The 15,970-nt window shown below is 41.7% G+C and overlaps 1 protein-coding gene across 2 annotated transcripts in view; it reads left to right on the top strand.

Annotated features, from left to right (window-relative positions):
• The first annotated feature begins 3,026 nt into the window (after positions 1-3,026).
• PSTPIP1 (proline-serine-threonine phosphatase interacting protein 1) overlaps positions 3,027-15,970 on the top strand; it is a 59,557-nt gene continuing 46,613 nt past the window's right edge. For both annotated transcript variants that reach the window (XM_010571654.1, XM_010571653.1), the window contains exon 1: positions 3,027-3,143. In XM_010571654.1, coding sequence (XP_010569956.1) covers positions 3,111-3,143 — 33 coding nt within the window. In that variant the 5' untranslated portion in view covers positions 3,027-3,110. The remainder of the gene's footprint in view (positions 3,144-15,970) is intronic.

Below are 15,970 nucleotides of genomic sequence, written 5' to 3'. Positions count from 1 at the left end.
AGAGGATGATTTTAGGAAGATTTCTTCTCCAAGTACAGCATTCATCATGAGAGTTTTACAAAAGACTTGCAAAAGACTATCCCAACACATTTGGTTGGGAGACAAAGATGAGTTACTGGAGTGGTCAGGAGGCTGGTGTGTCTTTTAAGTAAAGTAAGACAGCTATTGGGAACTGCTATTTCTGGGTACTATTTCAAGCTCTGCTAAACGATAACAAGCTTACAACAAGTAATTGCATCCTACAAACTAGCAGCTGTAGTAGACCAGCTCAATATAAATTTAATAGATGCCCACTGCAAGGTATTTAGGTATTCTTTGGTGCTTTGGCTTATAAGAGAAAAGGAAAATAATCCTATACCAGTTTTCTTGAACCCAGTCATGGCCAGTGCAGCAGGGAGGTGCACCCAAGGCTCTGCAGAGAGCTATTTACCAGCTGCAGAGATACACTTTCATACCTTGGCCAGGCAGAGGTGGTGCTGCTGCGTGCAGAGGAAATAAGCAGCATAGGGTTATGGTTTCTGTGCCCCATGCCAGCACGGCTGGTTGATGACGCATTACTTGCGAAGCACAACCACCTTGGAGAAGACTCATTGTCAGCATCCCACTAACCCCGTCCCAGGCCTTCACCTCCAGCACTGACATATTTGCCAGGACCATCTGCTGTAAGTTTCCATTTCTTTGGCTGCAAAAGTGAGATAATTTTCTCCCTTCTCCAGAGCCCTGCAAAGCCTGACTACCCCTGCAAGGCACAGCACCCTGGGCATAATCCAGCAACACTGGGACACGTCAGCAGTGACGGCTCCAAATCAAGTGTCTGCCCAACAGCTCTGCTTCATCAGAGCTAGGGGCTACGATTCACACCAGCTAATTTCCAGCAGCTCATCAAAATACCTGAACTAGGAACACAGTTGGTCTAGGCTCTTCTGCAGCCAACGGTAAGAGATAAACTCATCCACAGTGCAGAGCTAACTGCCTGTGCTTATCATATATAGAGAGGCATCCCTGGCTGCTCCTAAGGGAGGTGACTGTGCTACACCAGTACTGTTGGGTGGGACAGACGCAGGCACAGAACTCAGCGTGAGATTCAATCAAATAATTGGCTTTTTGGTTGGAGGCCACACTAAAAATAATGAGAAAGTAGCATATCATTTTGGAGGGCCAAAATGCACTCAATGCATTTTTATGAACCCCAACAGCAGCACAGCTATCCATTTCAAAACAAAGCTGTAATTTGGAAATAGTAAGAGGAAACATTTAGTTTTAGAAAGACACTCTTAAAAAGATTCTTTTTTTTTTTGCTTACAGATTAAGTATTAAGACTAGTGCCCATGCCCTCAAAATAAATTTTTTTCAGGAAATTTTCCCTTCTGGAAGAATGCTTCACTCATTCCCCCTCAGTACCCTCTGCGAGTGAATCCTTACATTTCTCCTTCTCCCCCTCTCACAAAATGATGCTTTTTTTCCTGCTGCTCATGATAATCAAAGCAGTTTCACACCTCTGGTCCTGCAAACTCTCTCTTTTGCCCTCCTTTGCTTGCACTTCATTTTCCCTTTCAAAGTCTTTGCATGTTCCCTGTCTTCTTCAGACCACCAGGAAGCAAACTTGCCAATTCTCTAAAATACTAGCTACAAATTGCTCATGGTGTGACTACTGATAACTCTAGCCACCAACTGCTGCATATCTCTCTGAGCAGATCTCTGTAGCCTGCTGGAGCTCAGTGAAGTTGCAAGACTTCCTCACCACTAAGTGATCTGACTGTGTGACCTGTGTTGCAGGGACAGTAAGAAAAAAGCAACACCCAGACATCAGGAACAATGTTAATTAATTATAGCTATGTCAGTCCTGATGTGTTCTTGGTGTAGAAGGACATATTTTTGCATAGGCAACCATGGCAAGAGTTTTTTTTCTTTTCTTTTTTTTCTACCCTCTGAAAATGCCAGTAAGTATTTAAAAACGCATGTTTAGGAATCCTTAAAACATCCTAAGGAGGTGAACAGAGGCACCCTCACCTGTAGGACAGGCATTTTGAAGAGGGTTTCATGGAAGCGTTAGACATATTACTTTATTATCAATTATTTGCAGCTGCATTGTAACAGATCAGTTAGCTTATTTAACTAGCTGTCTGAAATACCTGATGTCAGCAGCACGCTGTGTGTGGTGCTATGTGCGCTGCTGGTTCAGATGTCTGTGAAGCTTCACTTCAGGTCCTGGTGCTAATAAACTCTTAGCTCTCTTATTACAAGTTTTTTCAAGAGTTTGGATTTTACTTGTAAATTTCACATATCTTGCCTATTCATATAAACATTTACATGAGGGTATGCAAATCAGAAATTTTCTCTATGTAGACATACAGGTATCTAAAAGTGTGCAGACACCTGCACACTTTACAGTGTTCTTAATTTACCTGGAGTCTTGAAAAGCCTTTACAGTTGCAAAATGCAACTTTGAGCTACGCTTGCCATGTGCAAATACGTGGGCTTCTGCCAACCCCAGAAGGTACTGGAGAAATGTAGCACATACATTTCTTTTGCTTCTTTTTCTTTGTAAGGCCACAGCATTATATTACAGATTGACTCTAATTTCCTCCACAGCTTATCTCTTTGTATTGTGCTGGCTTCCTTTGCATTTTGATTGCTCTCTCTTCTCCTGTAGCTGATCAAATCATATCACTGAATTTTACTTCTTTTTTTTTCTTCTTCTCTCTCTTTTTTGTTTTTTTTAAATTTGCCAGCCACTCACACGCACCCATGGCGAGGAGCAGCCTGACATCATTTGACATCTCCTTGCTTCCTCATTTCAATATTAACTGTTTACCAGAAGAGAAACAGGTTTGGGGTTAGGGTGCTGAGTTCATGCATGTCTCTGTGTGTGAGCAAGAGCTTTTTTCCCCCTCTGACCCTTCACAGCCATAGGTCATTACGCTGAGCTGACTGAAACTGCCCAATGCTATTTTTCACCAGCTTGACTTCAGAAGAGGCAGGTCTGTGTATGTGCTTCACTTTCTGCTTCAGCTGGGGTACAACAACAAGGCTCAGTGCTGTGGCTGCTGCTGCTCTCATCCAAGAACAAACTTGGTGAAGGATTCCTCCCCCTCCGCACAGCAATAATAATGACACAGCTGCAGTTTAAAGATGCATTTTGGGTAAGTGAGCATTTCCCATGTGTTTCCTATATTCAATAGATCTGTATTTAAAAATCTTCTAAAATACAGCTTAGTTCTATATACAGTTTAAAACTACTTTAATCCTGTTCTGTGTTCTAAATTTAGTTTAGTAAAAAACTAAATTTGTCTCCAAGCAAAAACATACTGTTTGGTAGCATAAGTGTTTGATCCTAGGCAGAAGGATGCATTGTAAAGAATATATCCAGGCCACATAAAATGACTGACATTCCCAGTTCCTGTGCTAGCTCCAGAAACTGCTTTTGAAAGGGACATGGGTTTGTCTGTCTCAGACCTAAGAGCACTTGCTTGTAGTGAGTGTCTTCAGTTTTAGGAGTGGCTCCCCTGAGCAGGTGAACTGTTACTAATTACAGTCTGAATTCTCTCATGTTTGCCTGTAGAGCAAAGCCAGCTGGCTGCATGCAAAATGCTATTGCTCACCCACCTACAGAGTCCATGCCTGCTTTTAGGTGCAGAAGGGCATGCCTGAGGCATGTAGGTGCCCAGGAGTTATACGGCAGCACAGGCAGAAAGAACTAGCAGTGACGTTTGAGAACTAAGCCCAAACACTCACAACTGGCTTAAAAACAGTGGCTACTAAACCAACTAGATATCATCCGCTCTTGTTACTTGACTTTTGGTTGAAGAACCTTTTGGTGTGTTGTTTTCGAGCTCTGTCTCTGCAGTTACAAGGCAAAAAGACCCTAGCTCTTTCTCTCTCAAGGGTAATCTGAGGTTCTCTCGCAATTACTTCTGGAGTGGAGGTTTTAAGGAAAAAAACCAACCCAACAACAAAATTCTAATGCTGCAAAGCTGGGTGAAAAGGATGTGATGTGGTTGCCTCTTGTCTGGGAAATCATTTTGCCAGTGCATCTAGGATTGACTTAAAGAAAGACATGAAGGCATATGAATTCTTCCTGTCATTTTCCTATCAGGCCAAGCAGAACAGCCCCTTCATGGTGTAATTGCTCTTGTGCTTTCTTTCTATCCACCTGCCCTTCAGGGTAAACCCTCTCTTGGTGTAAAATAGAAGGGCAGATGCAAGAACACATTTCAGTGAACCACCTTCCTCCTGGCACTTCCAGGAAGCCCTCCCTGCCCCCACTCTAGTACCAGATTTGAACAGTTAAAAAAAAAAAGGTAATGAGGAAATACAAAAGTTAATTTTGATGTTAACCCTAACTGTGCCTGACCACACCTACACGAGTGTCCGTGCCTTCTCTTTTATACAGCTACTAATTGCATTGTCCAATGCACAGGGTAGGACACGACTGCAAGCCAGTGCTACCCTGGGAGCTTCGGCTTTTGCATTTCTGGACTTCCTTTGAAAACATACAATCTGACTTTCAGAACTGGCACATTTGGTATATTTACTTTTCAAGGTCTTGGTCTGTAGCGAGAATACATCAGGTGTACTCCACGGACTGGAGTAGCGTTAGGGTGATTAACACCAGTTGAGAATCTGGCTAGGCCAGCTCCTCACGGCTCTTCTTTCCTAAACTTCTCTCCTGTGCTTAGTCACCTTACCATGACTATAATCCTTGCTTAGCTTTGAAGCTAACACCTTCCTTAAAGGAAAGCATCTTTGTTTTTAATATTGTTTGGCTGGAAACATTGTATCGGCAGGCTTGATTAACAAGGCAGAAATATACCCGGTTGCAGGATAGTAGTTTTGGCTATGCAATGGTAAGTCTTTTAAAATGAAAACTTACAGGATATTGCACAATGTGACAAAAGCGTACAGCTTGCCCCCAAATCACAAGATCAGCAATTATTTTTGCGTTCATAAGGTTCTGTTATGCCCATTAGCGAGAGGGAAATGTATTTGCACGGTTTGTTTCAGCAAGCAATTATCTCCTTTATTCAATTTGTACCATGAATGGAAACCATCTTTATGATTAAAACCCAAAAAGTATATTTTCACCATAGTAGATCACTCAATACAGATCCCTGATCTCTAAGACCTGCCTAAGGACACCACTGCACCTCCTCCCTGTAATTCACCCTGACAAGGTATATCTGAGCAACAACTCCCTGCTCTTACCAACAGTAAAATTTTGGATAGGCAGAAGTTCCTTTAGTACCTATCGCAATGTAAAACATGTAAAGAAATGCTAAAAGCAGCAGATCTTCCCCAACTAGCAGAGAAAGAGCACCATTCGTTCCTCCCCAAAGTTCCTCAAACTTCATAAGAACAAGGTGTGCTGTCTTTCACAAAAATGCAAATTGTTCCTCATAACAGGTGTAAGTTTTAATCTCTCTTTTCCCCTATTAAATGTAGCAGTGATAGTACTATACTAAAAGTTTCACACTTGTACTATTTTTTTTTTTTTTATTATTTTCTTTGTAGCATGGCCTGGGCTAAAACCAGTATATTTTTTTAATTACAATTTTTGGTTTTATATCCTCCACACACTCTGTAATGGTTTAAGGCAAAGTTGCTCAAAGCCTCCACTAAAATGTGCTTCTTTTCAGAAGTTTTGTCTCTGATAGTATGTTTTGGAATATATTAGTGAGATGAAAATACAAATTGGTTTTGATAGCCAATGCAAGGCAGTTGCTAATGGATTAATATTCTGCTGGGCTGCTGTACAAATGTAACAGATGTTACCTGTCTTCTCTAGCATCGTATTAGACAGGTATGTAAATTCCCATGTTAATGGGGAGTAGGTCTGCGATACCAGCTGAGTTTCACGTTAATAGAGTTATGTTAATAGGCAGAGATCTGAGCAACATTAATTTTTTTGTTACAAAAAACCACTAACCAAGAAAATCTTCCCCCTTCTGTCACAAATACTGAATCTCTTTCTTAGTCCCATTCTATGTTCTTGTACTCATTGTTTGCTTTTCCTCTGAAATACTTGTCACTGCCTTTTCCTTCTATTTTGTTTTTCTTCAACATTCTGCTCAACACTGCAGTTGCAACCTTGTGAAATGCAGCTATTTCTGGCTAACAGGTACGTAGATGCTTATTGGCACCATTTACTGGCTTTGCCTTACCCACCTGGGAAGGGGGAATGAGGAAGACTTTTAAAGGAGGTGTTTGGTTGTGGGGCAGGCTCCAAAGTGCCCAGAGTTGAGTGGGAGCAAATCTATTCCCTCAGGCAGCCTTGAATCAAACACAAGTGGCCAAGTCAATTGTGAACACATGTCATGGGCTCCTAAGGTGCCTAGGATTTAAAAAAAATAAAATGCTTAAAGTGTGAAGTGCCTATTCGTTCTCAGCTGTGGGATGAGCTCAGGGCTTGTGGATTCTCACAGCTCAGATTTAAAAGGGGGAGTGAGCTGGAGATACGGGCCTGCAAATGTGATCCAGGCTTTCAACATGAAATAGCAAGATTTGTCTCCCTGCCCTGCTGCGGACTTGTTACCACATTCCTGCCCAGGCAGTACCAGTGATTAGGGTCAGACAGCAGTGGGAGCCACAGAAGTGCTTAAGATAAAGAGCCTGTTACAAAGATACTTGCTTAATCTTTCTTGTTTTGACTTCAGGCTATATTCTACATCAGGTTCAATGCAAAGCTGACTTCATAGGTGAATGTCTCAACTCTTACTGTAGCTTTTCCACACAATGGTCTATTATATATGTCAAAAAAGATGCAATTAGTTTCATAAATAATTTAACTTCTAATGAGACTCTTAACTGTGGTAGAAGAGTACAGAGATAATTACAAAAGTCACAGTAAAACTATCTTCTAGACTTACTAGGCAACGTACAAAAGAAATACAATATCAACTGGTTTACTCAAAAAAAGGAAGTCTTTTTTATACCGGGAGCTCCCCTACTTTCCTGTAGAGGTTAAGTTTTGCAGGGCCCATTGTTTTGAAGCAGGTCTGTGAGGGGGAAGTGAGACCGGGCAGGTTTGTTGGGAGGGAGGAACCAGGGTTGGTGAGGGCTCCTGCCAGCCCCTGGCACCCAAGGCACGGCTGAGCTGGGGCAGGAGAGGACATGACTGCCCAACCCTTCACCCTGGCATCTCAGCTTTGCAAGTGGTTCCCCACCGAGTTTCATTTGAGTTGGATTGCATGAATTGCATCTGTATCTGCTGACACAAGACAAATTAAAATAAATAATCTCACCGCACACTGGCAGACAGACAGGTCAGGCTCTGTTGTTGGTACGTACTGCACCTCTCTCAACTCCAGAAAGTGTGATTAAAGGCAGATGTATGGCTGTGGCCCTACTTACATCCAGAGCACATCATCACTGGTGGATGTGTGTGGAAATGAGGAATGAAAGGAGAACGAACTGGGAAAAGTTGAACCGGTTGCCCAGCTGATGTCTATGTTTGTTGTGAGGTCAACTTCATCTCCACGGAAGAGGCTGTTCTATTCTCTTTTTACGTATAATGTCTTCTTACATTCCCCCAGCCGATCTGGGAAGGACGCTTAGCTCACTGGGGCAATGAGAAACACACATGAAGTGGGGTGCGTTCTTACAACAGCCATTGGAACCAAAAGAAATCACAAGCAGAAAACCTGATTAGTTGTTGTGGCTATGGAAACACTGGTGCTTCACAAATCACTTCTGAGCAGAGCACAACAGCTAAAAATGAAGCTCAAATGAACTAACGCTCCCAGCACCGATATCGAAAGCGAGGCAAAGATGTCAATGTCTACTTCCATCTCCTGTACTCCTCAAACAGCACCTAGGAGGGTCTGTGAGGAGCCAAGTACAGCATATTCGGGGTGGTTCATTTCCCTGGTGATGAGCTCAAATAGAAGGACTAGAGTTTTATGTTTGCAGCTTTCGGTTATATGCTCAGTTATGGCCTGCATGTGGCACGTCAGGCTGAGCATCTTCCCTACAAGAAGGAAGAGTATCTGGAGGAGGTTTAAACACAGTGGGCTGGTCCTAAGGCTGCAGGAGGCTTTCCAGACCAGGTAGATTAATGGGTTTTCAGAAAGTTCATTTTAGGTCAGCGATTGAAATAATTAGACAGTTAAGTAATTACATTTTAGTAAAATTTTCTGATGACCATGCTGAAACTGGGTGCCTTATCTAGGGGTTTTGACTGCTTAAATCGGTTGATCGATGAAGTCACTGTGACGATTTTGCTAATATTTTTACACAGTTATATCTGGTTTGTTTTGATCTGTCCTGCTCTGGAAAAGTTGTTTGGTTTTGCTTGGGCTCAGAGACATGGAGGATTCTTATTTGTGCCAACTTTATCTGTGCCATGAACATGCATTTTAAATACGGAAAAGGTGAGTCATCGACTCTCTTTTCACCCACACATACACAGACACATCTAATGAACACCACCTAGATTTAAATGAGTATTTGTTGCACACGGCTTGAAACGGATCCTGTGGATCTGTAACAGCACTTCACGCAAAGATCAAGGAGGGTGTCCTCTGGTTTGCTAAAGCAGCCTGTTGAGGTGCATTTTCTGATGGTAGAGTCACAGAATAGCTGAGGTTGGAAGGGGCCTCTGGAGATTGTCCAGCCAACCCCCTGCTCGGCACAGGGCCAGCATTCAGCAGCTTGCCCAGCACCATGTTTTGAGTATCTCCAGAGGTGGAGACTCCACAACCTCTCTGGGCAAACTGTTGCAGTGTCTCACCACCCTTACAGCAAAAAACCTTCTTATGCTTAAACAGGACTTCTTGTATTTCAATTTGCACCCATTGCCTCTTGCCCTGTCACTGGGTACCACTGAGAAGTCCTGGCTCCGTCTCCCCTACTCCCTCCCACCAGAGCCATCTCTTCTGCAGGCTGAGCAATCCCAGCTCTCAGCCTCCCCTCCCACAACAGACTCGCCAGGGTGAACGTCAGATTCTCCCTGTGAATCTCTTTTCAACGTATTTTTTTCCTTGCTGGACTGGGTGATTCATGACCCATCCCTTTCCTCCCACAAGGCTTGCACTCCTGCAATGCAGCAGCACAGAGTTGCACCGTTTCTCTTTCTTCAAAGTTTACAGTCACTGACAGGGACACTGACCTTGCGTTGCTTTGCAGGCACAGTGGAAGACTCTGAATTTCAATCCAGTTACACTCATTGCATACTTGTATTGAAGGCAAGTTACGCTGCTTCATAAACAGAGTTGTTTTTTTTTTTATTCTTCAGCTGCTTTTAGCTCAAAAAGACCTTTTTTCTGATTTTGTTTTCATGCCATACTGCAGCAAGGTAGATTCTGGCTGGCAGATGGCACAGAAAATATTTGTTTCATCCCCTGTTTAACCTAGTTCTTGTAATAAAACTTTTCTCAGCAGCCACAGTTCAATAATGTACAAAGTTCACTGTATTGTTCAGTAAGAATTTGGGGATTTGAGGCTGGAACAAGGTAAAGGCTGCGGGGCACAGCTCTGCAAGGGGATCACTCAGCGTTGCTTAAGGTCTCAAGGTTAAGAAAAAAAAAGATGTTGAAAATATGCATCTAGATCCCAACAGCTTTTCAGTTCCCCAAAGAATTGCTCCCTTACTATAAATGGAGTTTAGTACTTCTTCAAAGTGGTGGAAAAGCGTCACTGAACGAGATTGAGGAATTGAAAAGTTCCATAGCTCTTGGCAAAAAGCTCTTGGTGCAACTTCATTTTTGCTTTAAATGAAAGGCAACTGTTATTTACTCTTAGTCTTAAGAACTAAGTGAAAATTGACCAGCTCAGGCTAGCTTAGAGATACCAGCTTCTGTTTTTCCATTCAGAGCACAAAAAATAAATAAACAAACACAATTTTTTTTTTCTTTAAAGTTACAACTTTTCGAACCAAGATGCTATTTGGTGCTGCTCTCAATTTATCCAGGCCTAATTAATTCCTAAAAGGAAAGAAAAATAAAAAATAAAGGGTGGGGCAAAGGAAAAAAGAAAATAGGTGGTTAACAACACTGAGGTCTGAGTCTCATCGCTTCATGCTATTTGCAATAGGTGCTGTAATTACTGAAGGGTTATTAACAAGTCAGGATTGACGAACAGCCCTGGGGGCTGTTCAGCAGGATGGAAATCCCCAGGAGCACCAGAAGGAAAGGAGGCACCTGCCATTGAAAGGCCCTGGCCACACTTTTGGTTAGGACTTGTGTTTTTGACAAAACCTTTTTTTCAGGAAAACACAATTTTACTGGAATTAGGGGAGCTGTTTTCAAAGATAAAGCTGGGTTTTGATGAAAAAGTTTACATCTGGTAAAGGCTTCCTCTGGAGGTGGAGGTTTAAGGTGAAATTTTTAACCAAAGAGGGGAAGAGGAGACCAAACTCAAAACCCAGCCCTCTGGGGTCCTGGGAGCTCTGCAGGGGGGGGAGACTTAGTCTCGAACAGGAACTGGAGCTTTCATTGCCCACAGTCTATCCTACCTGCAGCCTGGAGTCCAGGCATGCCTTCCCTCTGCTCCAGTAGATTCATCCACAAGTAAAACAGCTAGAGAAAGGAGAGATTAAAATGAAATTCCTCTTCCGTATATAGACAGCAGATGGTGGATAGTGTGCCAGCTTAGGCAGGGGGATCTCTCAATCAGATCTGTCTGATTCAGAGCAGGTTTCTTCTTTATATCAATGTGAATGCCTTTTTTCGTTGTTTTCTGTTGCTGTTGTTGTCAAGAGGTGAAATGTGGACTTTAAAAACCTTATATAAATTTGCAGGGCAAGGAAACTGTTTCCCACCCTGCTCTAGAAGTCATAGTAGTTCATTTCGTACAAGAGAAGCTCATGAGAACATAAAACACTTCTAAGGCAGATAATGCTAAGGCTCTTTGCAAATGGAACAAGAATTTTATTCTTGCTGGTTAAAAGACAAGGGAGTTTTGAGTGAATGGACACCTTGTGCATGACAGTCAGGCTGATGCAACAGTTTTAACAGCTTAAAGGGTTCAAAAGTAGCTATGCTGGTGCAATCCCTTAGCGTGCACCCACTTACGTAGATCTTGCCCACTTCCTATACGGTAGGAGCTTGCAGCAGAAAGGGGGTACATCCAGCTAAATATCTCATCGGTTCAGCAATTCCTAAAAAACCCAGAATTAATCCATTTTTAATTATTTTTGTATAAGGCAGGAGAGACATTTATGCAAGTGGGAGCAAACACAGAGAAATGCCTCCCAGAAGGTAATGTAGTACTGGCACAGTTGTCCCACCTGGACAAACTGCTTGACTTTACTTATATGAAACCACCCCCTTTTAAGAATTTCTATAAGCCTAAAGTTGATTTTGTTCTGTTGGATTGCACAATTCCCCAGAACTTTGTGATACACCATACTAACGGAGTGTAAGAATATGTTGCATCATATTGAGTAACAGGATATGTTGAAAATTATTATTTAGGCGGTGAAGATCTCTTGTAAAATGGAAATGGTAATATGTAGCTATTGGAATAATCCTCACTAAGAAATGAACTAAATCTTTAATTCATTCCACTTGTACAGCAAGACTCTGCGAAGATTTCCTGAAGCTTTACCCTTTCCTACATGCCAGGAAAGACCACTAACAAAATGCCTGGCTCATCTTGTAGGGGAAGCAGAGAGCATGGGTGCAGCAGTATGTTGTATTTAGTGCCTTTTTCAGGACTAACAGGAAACAATTCTAAGTTTTCTAAGACAGGGAGGACAAAGACACATAGTTTTTTTAACGAATTAATGTACCAGCTAAGCAGGTCTGGTTCCAGTGGCTTTGTATGACCTTCTGAACAATCGTCTCTGTGCCTGAGCAAGTCAGAGTTGTTTCATGTTGCCTTGCTCACAGCAGTCTGGGACTGAGCCCACAGTGCTTGCAGGAGGAGAGGAGCTCCTATTAAAAGGAAGAGACATGGAAGTGGATGAACTAAAGAGGAATAGAAACAAAAATAAACTCTGACCATTATTTTCTATAAAAGAGAAGTATACTCTACTTTTAAGATTCTGTTTTTCCTTATTTTACTTCCAGTTTCTCTTGTGTAGCTAGTATTATTCAATAAGAGACTGAAGCAACATCTGATTTCACCATTGACACATTTATCTATCAGACTCCAGAAGGCACCATGGCAAAACAGTGCTGTTCTTTATGAAAGGCAGGTGCAAATGCTCACTTCAGGGCTCTCTGTTGACTCCCAGGAAGAAGCCACCTTACTTTATGGATTTAGCTGTTGCCTAAAGTCATCACATGGAGAAAATATAAAGGGATGCTGCCACCTCAAACCTGTGTCATATAGCCACATCAAGCTCCGATTTAAAACTAGGGAGAGATTTTGCTTCCTCCTGTCCCATTTCTCACTATCCCCACCACAAAGGTGTTCTAGAAGTTTGTTATATCCAAATTTCCTGAATGGATTCCTAGCTTTTTGTCACACCTTTTCTTGTGACAAACATCTGGCTGCTGGCCCCCTTCTCCTTTTCCTAGCACAGAAGCAACAGGTGTCTGAACTGCTGCACAGTAGGAGCATGCCACATGAAGGTGGTCAGAAAACATCCCGAGACCTCCACCTGCAGGAACTTCAGGTCAAGGCTGAAGGCAGTGAAAACTAGCAGAAACAGGCAAATAAAAGTATGATCTCAACATGGTAGAATATGTGCAATTCAAGAGAGGGTGCATTGTTTTCCCTGGCTGCTTTGCAATACAAGACACTTGGAATAAAACAATAAATGACAGCATCTCAGAATCAAAGAGATGCTCTTCTCCTACTCAGTACAAAGGTGTTCTTGTGAAAAAGGAAGGCACAAAGTTTATATATCCTGACTTTGCTCATGCCCTTTGTGGAATTGAGGCATTATGAGACATGGGCAGATGGGCAGCTGAAAGGAGGTGATACTGTGGCATGTCTCCAAAGCTCTATTTCTGCCTTCCAAAAGGTGAAGTTCCTTCTCTGTAATGTTTGAAAGAAGCCAAAAGTTCAAAGACTGTCACATTCTCTAGTCCTCTAGCTAAAGCTTGGAGCAGTGATTTTGTGATTAATCACGTTATGAGATGTAAAAACACTGCTATGCAAAGAATAATAGAACACTTGCACTCTTTATACAAAAAGACCAAAAATTAAGCTACAGTTTTTCTTCCCTAGGAAACATTGCACATTCTCAGAAAACTATTTAATTAAATTATTAAGAAGGGAAGCTAAAATAGTGGTAATAAGCACAAGCAGAGTCCTTTTATTAGACTGGAATTGAGACTTTCCAAGTCTGTTCCCTGCGTGCCGTTTGTCTGCCAGCCAACAAACCACCTGCAAAAGTTAAGTTGTCTTGTGCAGCCATTACTTTGTAGCTATGCAAATCATGGGGTGATTAAAACATGAGGAGAGCCAAACAACATGCCATGACTGTAAGAATGCCTAATACATAACACATGAGCAGTCCAGGATGCCAGTGAAGAGGGCGAGGGCTCAGGAAGCCGAGGAGCAAATTCCTCTCATCAGCAGAACTCTAAAACAACCATTTCCTTCTTGGAGAAAACCTGCAATGTCATAGAGAGCAAAAGACCACTGAGAAGCTACTGGTTTGCTCTAGGTCACTAATTTTGCAATGCTACCGTAAAATCTGTGAAATATCGATTTCAATTTATTTCTGAATTTCCTAACTGCTGCAGAATTGAAGTCTGATGAGAATCTCTGTTTCCATTTGAAGTGCTCTAGCCTACCTTGTTACAGGGGAAAGCCCAAGATGGCAATCCAGCAGCTCAGCAAATGGAATGCTACAAGTGCAATGGTTTTTTCCTTCTGATTTTTGAAGGTCCCATTCAAGGTTCACATCTATGCTATGCCTGGCAATAAATGCTGTTTGCTCCCCATGAAAAGTACTGCATCACAGATGTAGGTAACAAAGACTGCAGTGAAATTGCAAACTAAGCCTCATGTTGAAAATGACCGAGTCAGTTCCTGAAATAATCACAAAAAAGTTCCAAGATAGCCACCTACATCCTTAGCAAACATTTATGTTTCTAATGTGCAAAGAGTGAATTTACAAGAAATGATAGAAATGTTACACAGTCAGCTCCAGCCCACCTACTCTTCCTTGCTTTTTGCTTCTTATGTGGAAAAACCATATACATTTAAAAAATAGTATAGATTTTTTAAAGTTTGTATAATTTCTGTAGTCAGTTAGCTCTTGGAAAGCATGAGCAACCATTGCATTCCCATCCATTCCAACCAGTTCCAGCCAGTAAGAAAAATGAGCTCTTACACAGTACAGCAGTATGCAGCATGGACGTATGCTTTGAAACTCATTAAGTAGTTTGTTATCACATGAGAATTTATAGAAAAGGATTCCTGTTACACCAAGCACTGGTCAGAGGAGACTGTTTCAGTTAGTCTTCCGCTGCAATATGGTTCTGTTCTAGACACTGATGACCTTACTCTATTTATGTGCTCGCCTCTTGATTACATTGCACAGCTGGGTTTTCAGCTGCTAACACATTTCCAGGACAAGGCAGCAGAGGGTCAGTCTGAGAACCTGGGGGTTTGTTTTGAAAAAAGGCTCTTTCATGTCTCACTGGTGTAGAGCAGAACTAAGACAGCATTTCATGTAATGGGAAGCAATACCCAACTGCTTCTTATAGCACCAGGGCCAAGTAAGGCCCAGGCAGCCCTCCTCAGTATCACAGGTGAGCTGGAGCGGGGATTTAAACATTCAGTTAGACATCAGATATACAAATTAGTGGTGCTTACTGCTATCACATTTTATTTCACTATTTGTTTCAGGATAGCTTGATTGGCACACAAAAAGAGCAGTAAACTTCCTAAAACACTTGGCGTCATGTGAATATATTCCTAGAAATACTAGGAAATTTTAAAGCCACCCAGGGAAAAAAAAAACAAACAACCAACCCCCCCCCCCAAAAAAAACAGGAACACAAAGCAAGTGATTCACTTACTGTGAAAGACCATGACATGATAGAAAACATCCAGCCTAGTCAAATGTACTTTGAGACTATAAATCATGTTTGACTGTTGGCTATTAGGTCTGTTTGCTGCTTGCCTACAGTAAATACTCAGCCCTTGATAGAGCACTTGACAAGGAGACTAGCAGATCAAGAGATCAAGATCTAGAAACACTCTTTTTAAGCAGTGCCAGTACACAGCGGTATGAAGCAATGATTTAATTCATTGATATAACTCAGTCAGAGCAACTTACTTGCAATCTGGGCCTGAGATATCATGTGTGATACAACTGTGGATAGAAAGGATTTCTTTCTGGCAGTTGAAAAAGATATTGGCAGAACAATGCTTGTTCACAGCTCACTATCTCCTGTTCTCCGTAAACTTCCTCCTCACACCAGTAGTTATTTCATTTTTGAACCTGGAAAAATTAATCTTAAGTTTTTGTTTTACTAAAAATGTCAAGAGCTTACCTTAACCAAACAAGATATGCTATGATGCAAAAAAAAAAGTTTGATTTAAAAAAATTCCAACGGTACCCATAACAGATTCAGTTTCAATTTTTTTTTCTCTTTCGAAAATCTGTATGAACACTTTATTTAGGTGAGTTAGCAACATCTATCATTTCCAGTCCAAAACCCATCTTGATAATACTTCTGATAAAAGCCTTGGGAAAATACCATTAAGAACAAAGACAAGGAATGCACTTTTATAGCTAAATATTTTCAAACTTAAGAGAAAGTACGTTTTCAAAAATATTTTTTTAATATTTGCAGATAATAAATTTAAAATAATTCCGAAATGAAGGATCATTAGGGGAAAAGAATATCTGATAGCTATACTGTAACGGCCAGTAGTCGTACTACACTTGCAGTCAGACCCACCTAAGATGGGCAAACCAGTTAACCAGTGCCGATTTTGATACTATCTTTATCACCACGGTGACGTGCGGAAAACAGACTCCACAATCAGTGAGATTGTAAAGTAGGTATGTTCATTAAGGGCTGGGCAGCACGGGGGGGGGGGGGGGAGGGCCCACCAGGCG

This window comes from Haliaeetus leucocephalus, unplaced genomic scaffold (genome assembly GCF_000737465.1).
Source record: "Haliaeetus leucocephalus isolate CR32 unplaced genomic scaffold, Haliaeetus_leucocephalus-4.0 Scaffold339, whole genome shotgun sequence".
Classification (NCBI taxonomy): domain Eukaryota; kingdom Metazoa; phylum Chordata; class Aves; order Accipitriformes; family Accipitridae; genus Haliaeetus; species Haliaeetus leucocephalus.
The sequence above is the reverse complement of the archived record's forward strand: the minus strand, read 5'-3'. Positions and strand labels throughout refer to the sequence as shown.